The sequence below is a fragment of the Mastigoproctus giganteus genome, chromosome 2 (genome assembly GCF_048544385.1).
Source record: "Mastigoproctus giganteus isolate SK-2022 chromosome 2, ASM4854438v1, whole genome shotgun sequence".
NCBI classification, from domain to species: Eukaryota; Metazoa; Arthropoda; class Arachnida; order Uropygi; family Thelyphonidae; genus Mastigoproctus; species Mastigoproctus giganteus.
In genome coordinates, this window is record NC_143576.1 from 39,560,608 (window position 1) to 39,573,702 (window position 13,095).

The 13,095-nt window shown below is 36.8% G+C and overlaps 1 protein-coding gene across 2 annotated transcripts in view; it reads right to left on the minus strand.

The window, feature by feature from the left end:
- Positions 1–13,095, minus strand: part of ATP8A (ATPase phospholipid transporting 8A1) — a 1,160,338-nt gene that overhangs the window by 449,169 nt on the left and 698,074 nt on the right. For both annotated transcript variants that reach the window (XM_090368461.1, XM_090368462.1), the window contains 2 exons: positions 5,088–5,135; positions 1,112–1,202 (listed from right to left, as the gene is read on the minus strand). In XM_090368461.1, the coding sequence (XP_090224587.1) occupies positions 1,112–1,202; positions 5,088–5,135 (139 nt within the window). The remainder of the gene's footprint in view (positions 1–1,111; positions 1,203–5,087; positions 5,136–13,095) is intronic.

Consider the following 13,095-nt stretch of genomic DNA (forward strand, 5'->3'; position numbering starts at 1 on the left):
ACCACAAAAAAAGCTTTAGTTTTCAAAAATCTAGCATATGCTGTGTTCCAAAGATGCAAAATTTATGAGGTCCTATTGATATTATAATTAAATGCATTAATTAGTGTCAGTAACTGTATTATAGGTGTATAATTTAGATACTCAGAAAGTGCTAGTTCATGTGTCTTCTTTAAGCCATAGGCTTTTATTTATTTCAGTGGTAACTATCATTAGTTTTTCAGGTGGTAACTATCATTACCACCTGAAAAACCAGCACAGCAATATCATCTGTTCTTTTGTAATTTCATATTTAATAACTTTAGCAATAAGAGTAAGAATCCACTTTCATCTATCAATCATATTCACTAATGCTAATGCTAATATTCAAACTGAGTTTGAATGTTATTATTTAAAACAGGCATTTCAAAATTTCTGATAACACAATTTTTACTATATAATTAATCAGTGAAGAAAAGGTTGTAACATGTAAAATATGAAAAAAATGTATGACCTGATAAAGCAAGGCTACAGGCCTTCAGGTGGTTGCCAGTGTGACTTGCCAATAAAATTTGTAGGAGACCATTGTAAATATTGTATTAAAATTGATCCAATGAACAGACAAGCAGAATTGCAAATATGTAAACTAGTCAATGTTAATAATACATTTCCTGAATGCTCCACGCAATCTTTACATTATACCAAGGTACTAGTTCAATGGTTACAATAACATGCAATATGCTGCATAGAGGCAAAACCTGGTTGACAAAAATCCCTGGAATATTTGTTTTCAAATACAAAATATTTTGTTCTAGTGACTTTGTATTAATGGACATCATAAAGAGATAACATCTAGAAAGCCAAATCACTGTCTGAAACAATTAGATGACAATGAAATTTTGACCAAATGGCTCATGTAAATTGTTTTATAAGCCCACAAAAATAACACTAAACACTAAAAAAAAGAAGAAGAAATTAAATATTAGAAAAGATAAAATTAGCACAAAGCCAAGATACTCCAATGGTAGTATCTAGTCTTTATCTATCTTTAAAGATAAAAAAAAAAATAAAATAAAAGAATAACTACAGCTAGTCTTCAAACTTTTCTAAATACAATTAATATTAGTTTACTTACCAATATTAATTGCAGTTTCTTGTTTGTCGCCTGTTAATACCCAAAATTTTATATCTGCTTTCAGCAAGTCAGCAATAGCTTGAGGAACGCCCTGGTGCAAAAGTGAAATTTAAAAGTTAATTTTGTGATATATTTCCTTTTATAAACATTTTTTCATAAAAAAAATAAATTAATAAAAAATTACATAACAGATAGGATACTTTATGGAAAATATAATTTTACCCTGTTTATGACTTAAATATCACATTCCTATCATAATTTCATTAAATACGCCACAAACCTTCTTACTACAATGAATGAATGAATAAAATGAATTTTTGAACTTAGTAGTAACATAGACTTGAATTGTTTTCTTCAGAATACTAAGAAATATATTTTTCATATTTCTTATACATAGCAACCTTTGTTGCAGTGCTTTCTAGGGGGGGGGGGAGGACTAGCCCTAAAGAGTACTATAAGACAGAACCCCTTTCTAGGATATATTTGCATATTTTGTCACTATTATGGTAGCAATGATTTTTCAGGTTTATTTTTTTATTTTATTTATTTATTTTTTTTGCAGTGTTTATGAAGCAATAGTTTATTTACTACCTGAAAACCTGCACACTTATGTTTTGGGCTTGCTTTTTTGGCACCATCAACCTTTTTGAATACTATTAACAATAATGGAAAAAAATTATTAAATCATGCATGTCATGATTCTTTTTTAAGAGAGAGAGAAAGAAGTCCTGAATGTCCCTGTGCGATGGTCTCATAGTACACTGTTTTTGGCAGAAGCATGTGCCTAGGACCTGTAATCAAGCTTAATTTCCAGGAGTGCAAAATAAAGGCATACAAAAGTGCACTGGTCTGCATCCCAAGAAGTAAAGGAGAGAGTGCAGTGGATATTCAAACCTCTACACATTATATACAAAGTTGACAGATATGTTTGAAGTAAACTAAATATGTTAACTTGAAATAAGAGCCCAAAATCTGTTATCTGATACTAGCTTGTTATTTATTTTATTTGTTTTTTTTTTAGGCGCATTAGCAACTAAGGCCATATTGCTCGGGGGATATGCAGTGGTCATTCCCTGACCTTTCCGCATCCTCCGTATTTGGTGGTGACGGGCTGGAACCCCGGTCTAATCAAGAAGCGTGTGCTACGCACTGCTGCTCCTTCCCACCTGGCTACGGAGGCACCTCTGATACTAGCATTTTGTCTCCAAGCTTCAACTGAGGTTCATGATGAAGATTACACTTGCAAAAAAAATTCTTCCTTCTGCATATTTGAATGAAGAGATAAGAGGCAGTAGTCCTTGACAGAACACATATTGGGCATATTCATCTATCCATATTTATCTGCACATGGGGAAGATCATTGTACATACTGTCAATTTTTATTTACATTACTCCATCTTTCTACATTCTACTGGACTGTAGTTAGTATCATAAAGTTTGGGACAAATTTTCAAATCATTTCCTCAGATCAGCAGAACCTTTAATATTATCACATCTGATAGGAGAGGGTGCAAATCCAACTGAGGATTTCTGTACAGATGCTTAAATACATTTCTACAAGTAGTAGTAGTAGTAGTGGCATATGATGCAAGAAAGCAAGTGTATGAGCTTATGCAGCATCAGCCAAAAAAAAACAAAAAAAAAATAAAACAATCCCCTCTAAATATTTGTCCAGTTCCTCCTTAAATTTATTTAACCTATCAACTTCCACAACGACAGATGGAAATTTGTTCCAGCAATTAACCACCTGCTGGCTAAAGGCAAATTTCCGCACATCTATTCTACATCTGCCTTTTCTTAATTTGAATTTATGCCCCCTTAGGTTCGTAATCTGAAAAAGTGGAAGGATCCCATCAGAATTCAGCGTGCTCAACCCATTCAAGGCCTTATACACCTCAATCAGATCACCACGCAGGTGCCTCGTCTCCAGCCACTGCAATTTGCAGAACTTAAGCCTCTCTCTTGGTAAGAGGATCCCTTAATTCCCCTCACCAATCTTGTTGCCCTTCTCTGTACATGCTCAAGAAAATCGACATCCTTCCTAAAATGAGGCCTCCAGACCTGTACGCAGTACTCAAGGCATGGCCTGACCATTGCCTTATACAGAGGGACAATCACCTCCTTTTCCCTGCTAGCAAAATTCCTATATATCATTGACAAATCCCCATGACGTGCCCTGGCAGCCTGTCTGCATTGCTCAGAAAACTTCATATCTGACTGCACAGTTACTCCCAGGTCTTTTTCATTTTCTACCACCTTAAGTGTAGTACCACACAGTTGGTACTTTTCTCTTGGGTTACTTCTACCCATATGCAGTACTTTGCATTTGTCAAGGTTAAACTTCAGTTTCCACTTCTTAGCCCATCTGCCCAAATTATCTAGATCCTGTTGCAGTAGCACACTGCCATTACTGTCATTAACAACCCTGCCAATCTTTGTATCATCTGCAAAATTTGACACTAAGCCTGATATACCTTCATCAATATCATTGATAAATATACAAAACAACAGTGGACCCAACGCAGAACCCTGTGGGACTCCACTAAAAACATTAGTCCACAAAAAGGAGCACCCATTAATTACCACCCTCTGTCTTCTCCCATTCAACCATCCTTTTATCCATTGTAGCAACTTACCCTTAATACCATTTTACTCCAATATGTGCAATAGTCTTCCATGTGCAACAGTGTCAAAAGCTTTCCTGAAATCCAAATATATGATATCAAAATTATTTTTTGCATCCAGTTCCTTTGTAACCACATCATAATAACCAATCAAATTTGTCAGACAAGACTTTCCCTTAACAAACCCATGCTGTGTCTGAATTTTTGCTGCAGTCTTGTCTAGATGATCCTGCAATGCATCTTTAACCAGTGACTCCATGATTTTACTCGGAACAGAAGTTAAACTAACTGGTCTGCAATTAATCGTGTCACCCTTCGATCCCCCTTTGTGAATTGGGGATACATTTGCACATCTCCAGTACGTGGGGAACCTCCCCTGAGTCCAAGGATGCTCTCATAATTATGGCTAAGGGTTTGCTTAGTTGCTTTGCCACCTCCTTTAATATAACTGGATAGATCCCATCCACCCCAGGTGTTTTTCTTATGTTTAATTTCAACAATTTCTCCTCCACTTTGCTCTCAGTTATTAAAAAATGATTAAGTACCCTGCTACAATTTGATAACCTTCTGCCATTTTCAAACCTTAATAATTCATCACGTGTGAATGTAGATGCAAAACACTCATTCAGTTTGTTTGCTATCTGAGCAGAATCATCAACAGATGAACCATCGATGTCAAGTGGACATCGATGGTTCAATGTCCACTATGTGACTGCTGGTGTCCACCAGTATGTGACTGCTGGTGCATATTTCAATGTTTCTATACATATGGCAATTACAGGTGAGACACAAGTGCTCACCAGGGAATTTTGGCCTATATCACTCATAATGCTAGTAACTCACATTATGAACTCACATTATAACATTATGAACTATATCCTTCATAATGTTAGTAACTCACAATGCCACTCATGCTTGAAGTGCACAACAGAGTTTAAACTGCAATACCTTACTGCTACCCTAAACATGCTAAATTTGCATCCACAGATTTTCAAAAACTGATTTACAGGTGTAGAATGTAATTGTTTCCATCATTAATCTCTTTTTTAATTGTAATCTGTTTCTAAACGAAATCAGAACAGATCTAGATGGAAAAGATTGTAAGTTCAGCAGATTGAAAGTTCATATGCAGTTAATATTATTTGTTTACACAAGAATAATAATATTCTCCTTCATTCCCTTCAAAACGGTTTTGAAGGGATTAAAATTGTCAATTTTACATCTCAGAAGGTATACTCCATTTGAAGTCTACCTACCTTATCACAAAAAATGTTAATTAATTTGATAAAACTGCATTGCAGTTCATTTAACTAAAACAAGCAATATACATATAAAAATCTTAAATTACTTACCTCTTGAAGTTTGTCTTCAATTGCTGTTGCACCAAGAAGGGTTAAATTCTGAAAAAAACACAAAAATAAATAAATAAAAAATAAAAATCATTATTGCTATTTTTTTAAATGATCCCTCAGGTCATGCTGATTTGGAAAAAAATATCCTATTATTATTATTATTATTATTATTTAATTATTACTATTTTTTAAAATTCCATCTAGAGCAATATATCATCAGAGTATTACACTGAACAGTACTGCAGTGACACTGGGAAACATTCCTAGGGTACAGTTTGAACGAGAATGTGTTTGTTGGCCAACCAATAGACATTTCACTGGACCAAGCCTGTTGACAATACTCTAGGAAACATTTGGACTACCATGTAATATCTGGGTAACTGCTCCGGCCAGAAGTCTGAACAGTGTGCACTAATGTAGGATGAACGGCACTACAGCATATACTTTGTTAATGATTGGGTATATATGCTGTGTACAGGGAATAATGAAGAACTATATCACATCACGTCCTCCCACTTTCACCCTGAAATTTTGCTTTATCTCTACCCTACAGAAATTGATTATATGTTTTTTGTTTTACCTGTTTTACCCATAACCTATTAGTTTCTTAACTAATAGGTTATGCTATTAGTTAAGAAACACATAAAAACCAAGGAAGTGAAGCCAGTCGACATCGCTGGACAGTGCAGTGTTGAGTCAGTTTGGTGTGACATATGCATTGGGAGATCAAAATTGAGAGTAGGAGTGTGCTATAGGCCTAATGACTCTGATGAGTATAATAAGAAACTGTACAGGGAAATAGAGTGGGCCAGTAAATCAGAGAGTCTTATAATGGGAGATTTTAATTTCCCAGATATTGACTGGAATTTGGGGGCTGGTCACTCACACACTAGCAGGGCTTTTGTGGATTTATTGGATGATTGTTTTCTACATCAGCATGTTCGGGAGGCAACTAGAGGGAATACTCTTGATTTGATTATCAGCAGTGATTCTTCATGCATTAAGAATCTGCAGATAAATGAACCACTAGGTGGCAGTGATCACAGTGTGCTGAAGTGGGATTTACTCAAAGAGGTAACTACCATTAGGGGTAAAGGAAAGGGTTATCGCTTCCGTAAAGGCGACTACGATGGACTGAGACAGTATTTAAATTCTATACAGTGGGACCAACTGATGATGTTACCAACAGCAAATTCAAAATGGGAAGCATTCAAAGAACTTATCTTGGAAGCTACTAGGCTTTACATACCAACTAAGAAATATTGTTCAAGGTTTAGGCCAAAATGGATGTCAGATGAACTAATGAGGCATATGGCAGAGAAGAAAAATGCATGGGATACTTACAAATTAACACATGACACAGAAGCCTATGATAGATACAAGTTGATATGCAACCAAGTTACAAAGGAGGTTAGGCAGGCGAAGGCAGATTACGAGAAATCCTTGGCAAGGGATGCAAAGAAAAACAGCAAAGAGTTCTTTACTTATGTAAACTCTAGAAGGAAGGGGATGAATCAGATTGGTCCACTTGATATTGATGGGTCAACTGTTGATGATCCTGCTCAGGTAGCTAACAAACTAAATGAATATTTTGCATCAACATTCACACATGAGGAGTTATTCAGCGAGGGGAATGCCAGAGGTGTATTCAACTCTAGCAGTAAGCTACACAATCTTGAAATAACTGGGAGTAAAGTGGAGGAGAAACTGTTGAAGATAAACACAAGAAAGGCACCCGGGGTGGATGGGATCTATCCAGTTATATTAAAGGAGGCAGCAAAGGAAGTAAGCAAACCCTTAGCCATAATTATGAGAGCTTCCTTGGACTCAGGGGAGGTAACCATAGACTGGAAATGTGCAAATGTGACCCCAATTCACAAAGGAGGATCAAAGGCTGACACAAGTAATTATAGACCTGTGAGCTTAACTTCTGTTCCAGGAAAATTAATGGAGGCACTGGTTAAAGAAGCACTGCAGGATCATTTAGACAAGACTTCAGTTATAGCTCGGACACAGCATGGTTTTGTTAAGGGGAAGTCTTGCCTGACCAATTTGATTGGATACTATGATGCAGTCACAAAAGAACTGGATGCAGGGAATAGCTTTGATATTATATACTTGGATCTTAGAAAGGCTTTTGATACTGTTGCACATGGAAGACTGCTACACAAATTGGAGCAGTGTGACATTGGAGGCAAATTGCTGCTATGGATAAAGGGGTGGTTGAGGGGGAGAAGACAGAGAGTGGTAATCAATGGACACTGCTCATCGTGGACTAATGTTATTAGTGGAGTCCCTCAGGGCTCAGTGTTGGGTCCATTATTGTTTTCTGTATTTATAAATGATATTGATGATGGTATATCAAGCTTAATGTCCAAGTTTGCAGACGATACAAAGGTTGGCATTGTTGTCAAGGACACTACTGACACTATGCTGCTGCAACAGGATCTGGAAAGGTTGAGCAGATGGGCTGAGAGGTGGCAAATGAAGTTTAACATTGACAAATGTAAAGTACTACACATGGGAAACAGCAACCCCAGAGCAACGTATCAACTCTGTGGTACTACACTGACAGTGGTAGAGAATGAAAGGGACTTGGGGGTGGTTGTGCAGGCAGATATGAAGTTCTCTGAGCAGTGCAGACGGGCTGCAAGAGTCGCTCATGGAGTATTGTCAATGATATACAGGAATTTTTCCAGCAGGGATAAGGAGGTGATTATTCCCTTGTATAAGGCAATGGTCAGGCCACACCTAGAGTACTGTATACAGGTCTGGAGGCCTCATTTCAAGAAGGATATAGAGCTGCTGGAACAAGTACAGAGAAGGGCAACAAGATTAGTGAATGGAACAAAGGGGTGCTCTTACGAAGAAAGGCTTAAGTTTTGCAAATTACAGTGTCTGGAGACTAGGCACCAGCGAGGTGATCTGATAGAGGTGTATAAAGCCTTGAATGGTTTGAGCATGCTCAATGCTGATGGGATTCTTCCTCTAGCTCAGAATAATCACCTGAGAGGGCATAAATTCAAATTGAGGAAAGACCGATGTAGGATAGACGTGCGGAAATTTGCCTTTAGCCAGCGGGTGGTTGGTTGGTGGAAACAGACTTCCATCCCTTGTAGTGGAGGTTGATAGCCTAAATAAGTTTAAGGCTCAGCTGGACAGGTATTTTGAATGAACAGAGGGGTGAAGTGGAAGTGGTTTTTTTTTTTTTTTTTTGGCTGATGCTGCATAAGCTTGCTTTCTTGCATCAAATGCCTCTACTAATGCTAATGCTAATGCTAATATATTGGCAAATGATCAAGCTAAAAGCATTTCCTATTTCTTCAGGAGTAGACAACTCCCATCCTCTCCAGTTTAGTATCAAAGCTAGGGAATACATAGCACATATGTACATTTGTAGTATAAATGTACATATGCTATACTGTGACTATAAATAATGTCATGGTTATACACAATGACCACTGTAGGAACATTCAGATATAGTCATATACAGTAGACTTTCTTCAGGGATTCAAGGCCATTATTTTGATATTTTTCGTTATCTAGAAAGTTTTATTTTTAATATATTTAAAGCAGAAATAATGACTCTAAATAAGAAATAGAGATTAAGAATGCAAATTCATTAGCTGCACATAAAATATATAAACATGTTGATGATCCAATGTTATATTTTGCCATTAATACACTCCTGCTTATGTCCCATTCTGTTTTCTTTATTATATCAAGTTTAGTCTGTGCATGTAACACAGTGGCATCATCACCATTCTCCCCACACCAGGTGGAAAAGGTCTAGGTTCGAATTCCGAACTTTCCGGGTGACCCTAATTAGTTTGAATTATATCAAGTTTTTCACTAAGCTTTAATGTTGTTCTTCTTTTCTTCTCTGCATGAGGTTTATTAATTTAAGAGCCATAGTGAGGGGCTTTTAATTTAAAATAAATGTAAAACATGGTATAATCCATGATATCAGTACAGAATTCACTTTCAAAATGGTAAACATAAATAAACACAGTAATCATGTGACTTGCCATTTTCTTTTTTTCGGCACTACAAGACATCCAATCTCAATGTGCCGTTATCTCGAATGTTCAGTTATTTTAAGGTGCCATTATCTCGACAGTCTACTGTAATTGTAAAATTTAATTTTATAAAAACTTCAAAAGGTCTGCTTCATCACCAGTGCTATGGCAAAATATCAAAGATTCCTTTGGATTTAGAAGGAAATTAAGAGGTATACTGAACAACATATGTTTAATAAGTATACGCTTTATTGAGAGTGGTGAGCAGCAATGTGCACAGTTGTAATACATTTGTATTAACTGTCATGAATCCTTTTCAATAAAAAGATGAGTACACGGAGTATCGCCAATTCAGGCCATACTCCATGTACTCATACCAGGTTTTTGTTAGTGCCTGCAATCTGATACTGGTGGGCTGAGTTTCACTGAATATTTTAGTGGTAACATCTTTTTCCTGATTCTTGAGTACAAGGGCCTCAAATATAAAGACTTCATACTGGAGATGTTCTGTAAACATGTTTGTGTTAGCTTATTTTTTAAATTTAGCTAGTGATTCTGTAAGTTACAACTTGCTACTCCTACCACTATTGTAGGGGTGTTTTTGGTGGGAATATTGTAGCTATCATAGCAGTGTTTTTGGCAGGAATACTGTAGCGTAACCAGTAGCTCAGAAGAATAGTAAGGTTTAAATTGTAATAGATAAGTATTTTGAAGGGTTTAATCACCTTTTGGGCATATATCTGTTGCATTTTTTGATTAGTTAACATATTAATTTGTGTTTTAAAAATAGATTAAATAGGTTTAGTAGTGTTCAATAGCATATTTTTTTAAATTTAGCTAGTGATTTTAATCACTTTTTGGGCATATATCTTTTGTATTTAGCAAAGGATATACCTAATTTAGCATTGTGATTATTACAGTATGGCTTAACTTTAATAACGTATATCTCGGATTTGATTTTTTTTTTTTTTTTTTTTTTTTTTTATGTTAGTTGTTGACGCATCGGCTTCTGTGGCCATAATGCACCTCCCAAAGTTTTTGCATTTTACTCTGATCCAAGCCGAAGGCAGGATCTGAACCCCGACCTTTGGGTTGGCCAGGTGGGTAAAGTGCCAGGCAGGCACTTTACCCACCTGGCTAGCCCCGGTCGGCCTCGGATTTGATAGCTAGCCTATAACATAAAACTATATAGTAGAATATGTATTACTGCATTAGCTAAGTATAAGTACTGTATAGTCAAGTACAGACAGTTCTTGCTTTACAAGTTTTTGATTTACAAGTTCCCGGGTTACGAGTTTTTTTTTCCCCCCAAGCATCAAGTATCAACAAAATCGAAAATATGAACATTAATTGCAAAAAAATGAATGTTAAACATTCATAAATACCATATTTCAAACCACGCACGTAGCTATACAATACAGTGTACCCCGCTTTACAATATTAATCTGTTACCATCATATCGTGAAAATATCGTAATGTGAACCCAATAACACATTGTTTTTTTGGTAATTCATTCCACGATCTCGGAAGTTCATATGTTCGCTACATAATAATTCCCTAAAAGGTCGTTTTTTTATAGTGTAAATTCTATTAGTTACCAATACAAATCATTAAATGCACTATACTTTCATCGTTATCATATGTAATAAGAACCAATTTTGTATGGCTCTGTGACATTTTTTTAAGCACATTTCTGGAAGTCACAACCATAAAACAATAAAAACAATTTGCACTTTCCAGTTTATTGGGCTTTCTGTTACTGCAAGCAATTATAAACGGGTAGTAAACTTGATGTTATTGCATTTGTGAAAATACTGATAGCTGGAATTGTGTGGGATTTTGCGTTATTATGGTGAAAATGTGTCTGCCCTTTACTGAAATCTTCAATCATATAGCAGGAGCAGCAGTGCGCAGTACACGCTTCTTGATTAGACCGGGGTTCGAGCCCGTGACCACCAAATACGGAGGATGCAGAAAGGTCGGGGAATGACTACCGCATATCCCCGGAGCAATATGGCCTTAGTTGCTAATGCTCCTAAAAACCAAATAACAACAACCACCGCCCAATAATGAGTGATCAATGAGTGTGCATTTAGTCGATGATGATGATGAAGAATAAACATTCTTTAACATTTCTAAGTCATAAATAATTTCTTTATTATTATCATTTGCTTGATTTTACTGGCTACTTTTTCATTTCTTTGGATAAATCAATCATTGTTTAAACATAAACAAATTAGTTAACTAATTTCATTGTTGAGAACGTAACCCCTATTTTTAACATTATGTCAATGGGAAATAAATTCCTGCTTTACGAGTTTTTGCTTTACAAGCACATGCATGCACTAGGAACATTAACTCATAAAGTCGAGAACTAGCTGTATAGTATAGTAAATTAATAAATTAAATTTATTAACCATATTAATTTTCACTGTTAATTAATTAATTAAATCAAATTTAAATGGAAATCATGACCCAGACTAGGGCAGCAAAGCAATGTGCACAAAGCAGATGGAGTGCAGTGGCTAGGGGGAGAACCAAAGGAAGCGATTCTCCAACACATCACAGCCTAAAGAAATGTGCAACTTGTGAAATGTTAGCAGAACTTTCTGTGATGGGACATGATGTTGCCAAGGTGGGGGCTGTCTTTGTGTGTAATTGATGTAAGCAGTGCAAAGAAGTTAGGCACCAAATCAGCATTGTTATGGGCCTTCACAACAGCTTGAAGGACAAGGTAGATGCCCTCAAAGGACTTAAATTGAGGGATCCATCACGCTCATAGCTGCGCACATCAATGCCAGAGCTTGCAGTTCATCATCAGGCACCACAGCAGCAACCTTCAGGGCAGAATGCGGTGGTCCCACAGAAGCTAGCTATTGTTGGTGACTCAGGGAGACGACAAATATATTGTACAAAAAGGATAGGTGGAATAAGCCCAGGGTGTGACTGCCAGGGACAAAAGTTGATGATACTGTAGAGCAGATATCATCTTTTAAGGGCACAAAGGATGATATTGATGTACACGTGATGACATTAACAGTAGGAAATCTGCGGACTTACTTAAAAGAAAGTCGTGAGTATACGATAAGAAACTTTTCAATCAGTTCGGCCCTGGAGAGATTGTGCAAGGCTCATGGGGTAGAATTATTCTCAGCTTGGTCTGTGCTTGTTAACAGGAGAGACTGCTTCTACAGGGATGGGATATACTTAAATATAAAGGGTAGAAGAATATTTGCTGATGTTATGGAGGCAGTGTTAGATAGGTCGGAAAACTACTAGGGTGGGGGTTTGGTTTTTTCTTTTCTTTTTTTTTTTTTAAGGAGCATTAGCAACTAAGGCCATATTGCTCCAGGAATATTCGGTGGTCATTCCCTGACCTTTCCGCATCCTCCGTATTTGGTTTTGACGGGCTTGAACCCCGGTCTAATCAAAAAGCATGTGCTACGCACTGCTGCTCCTTTAGGGTGGGGGGTGACCACACACTAATAGAGTAACGGTAGCCGTAGACAGAGGTGGAAGTGATTCTTGCACAGCTTCTACTGAAATGAGCAGCAGTGTGCAAAGCAAGGTACTGGGGTTTTCAAGGGCTCCTGAGATTCATCATGGAACAAATAAATACGTGGGTTGTGTTAAGGTAAATAAGAGCAAGAATAGGTGTATGTATACTTGCATGTACACCAATGCAAGGAGTATAGTAAATAAATTTGATGAATTTGAAGTGCTGGTCAAGACATCAAAAGTAGATATTGTTGGGATATCAGAGACACGGTCCCACACGGATATAAGCAGTGCAAAATTGGAATTTGTGGAGTACAATCTGTACAGAAAGGATAGACAGGACAGGAAGGGAGGAGGGGTTATGCTGTTAGTTAAGAAACATAAAATCTAAGGAAGTGCATCCAACTGACATTGGGAAACAATGCAATAAGTGAGTGTGATGTGACATAAGTACTGGGAAAGGGAAAATAAGAGTGAGTGTGTGTGTTATA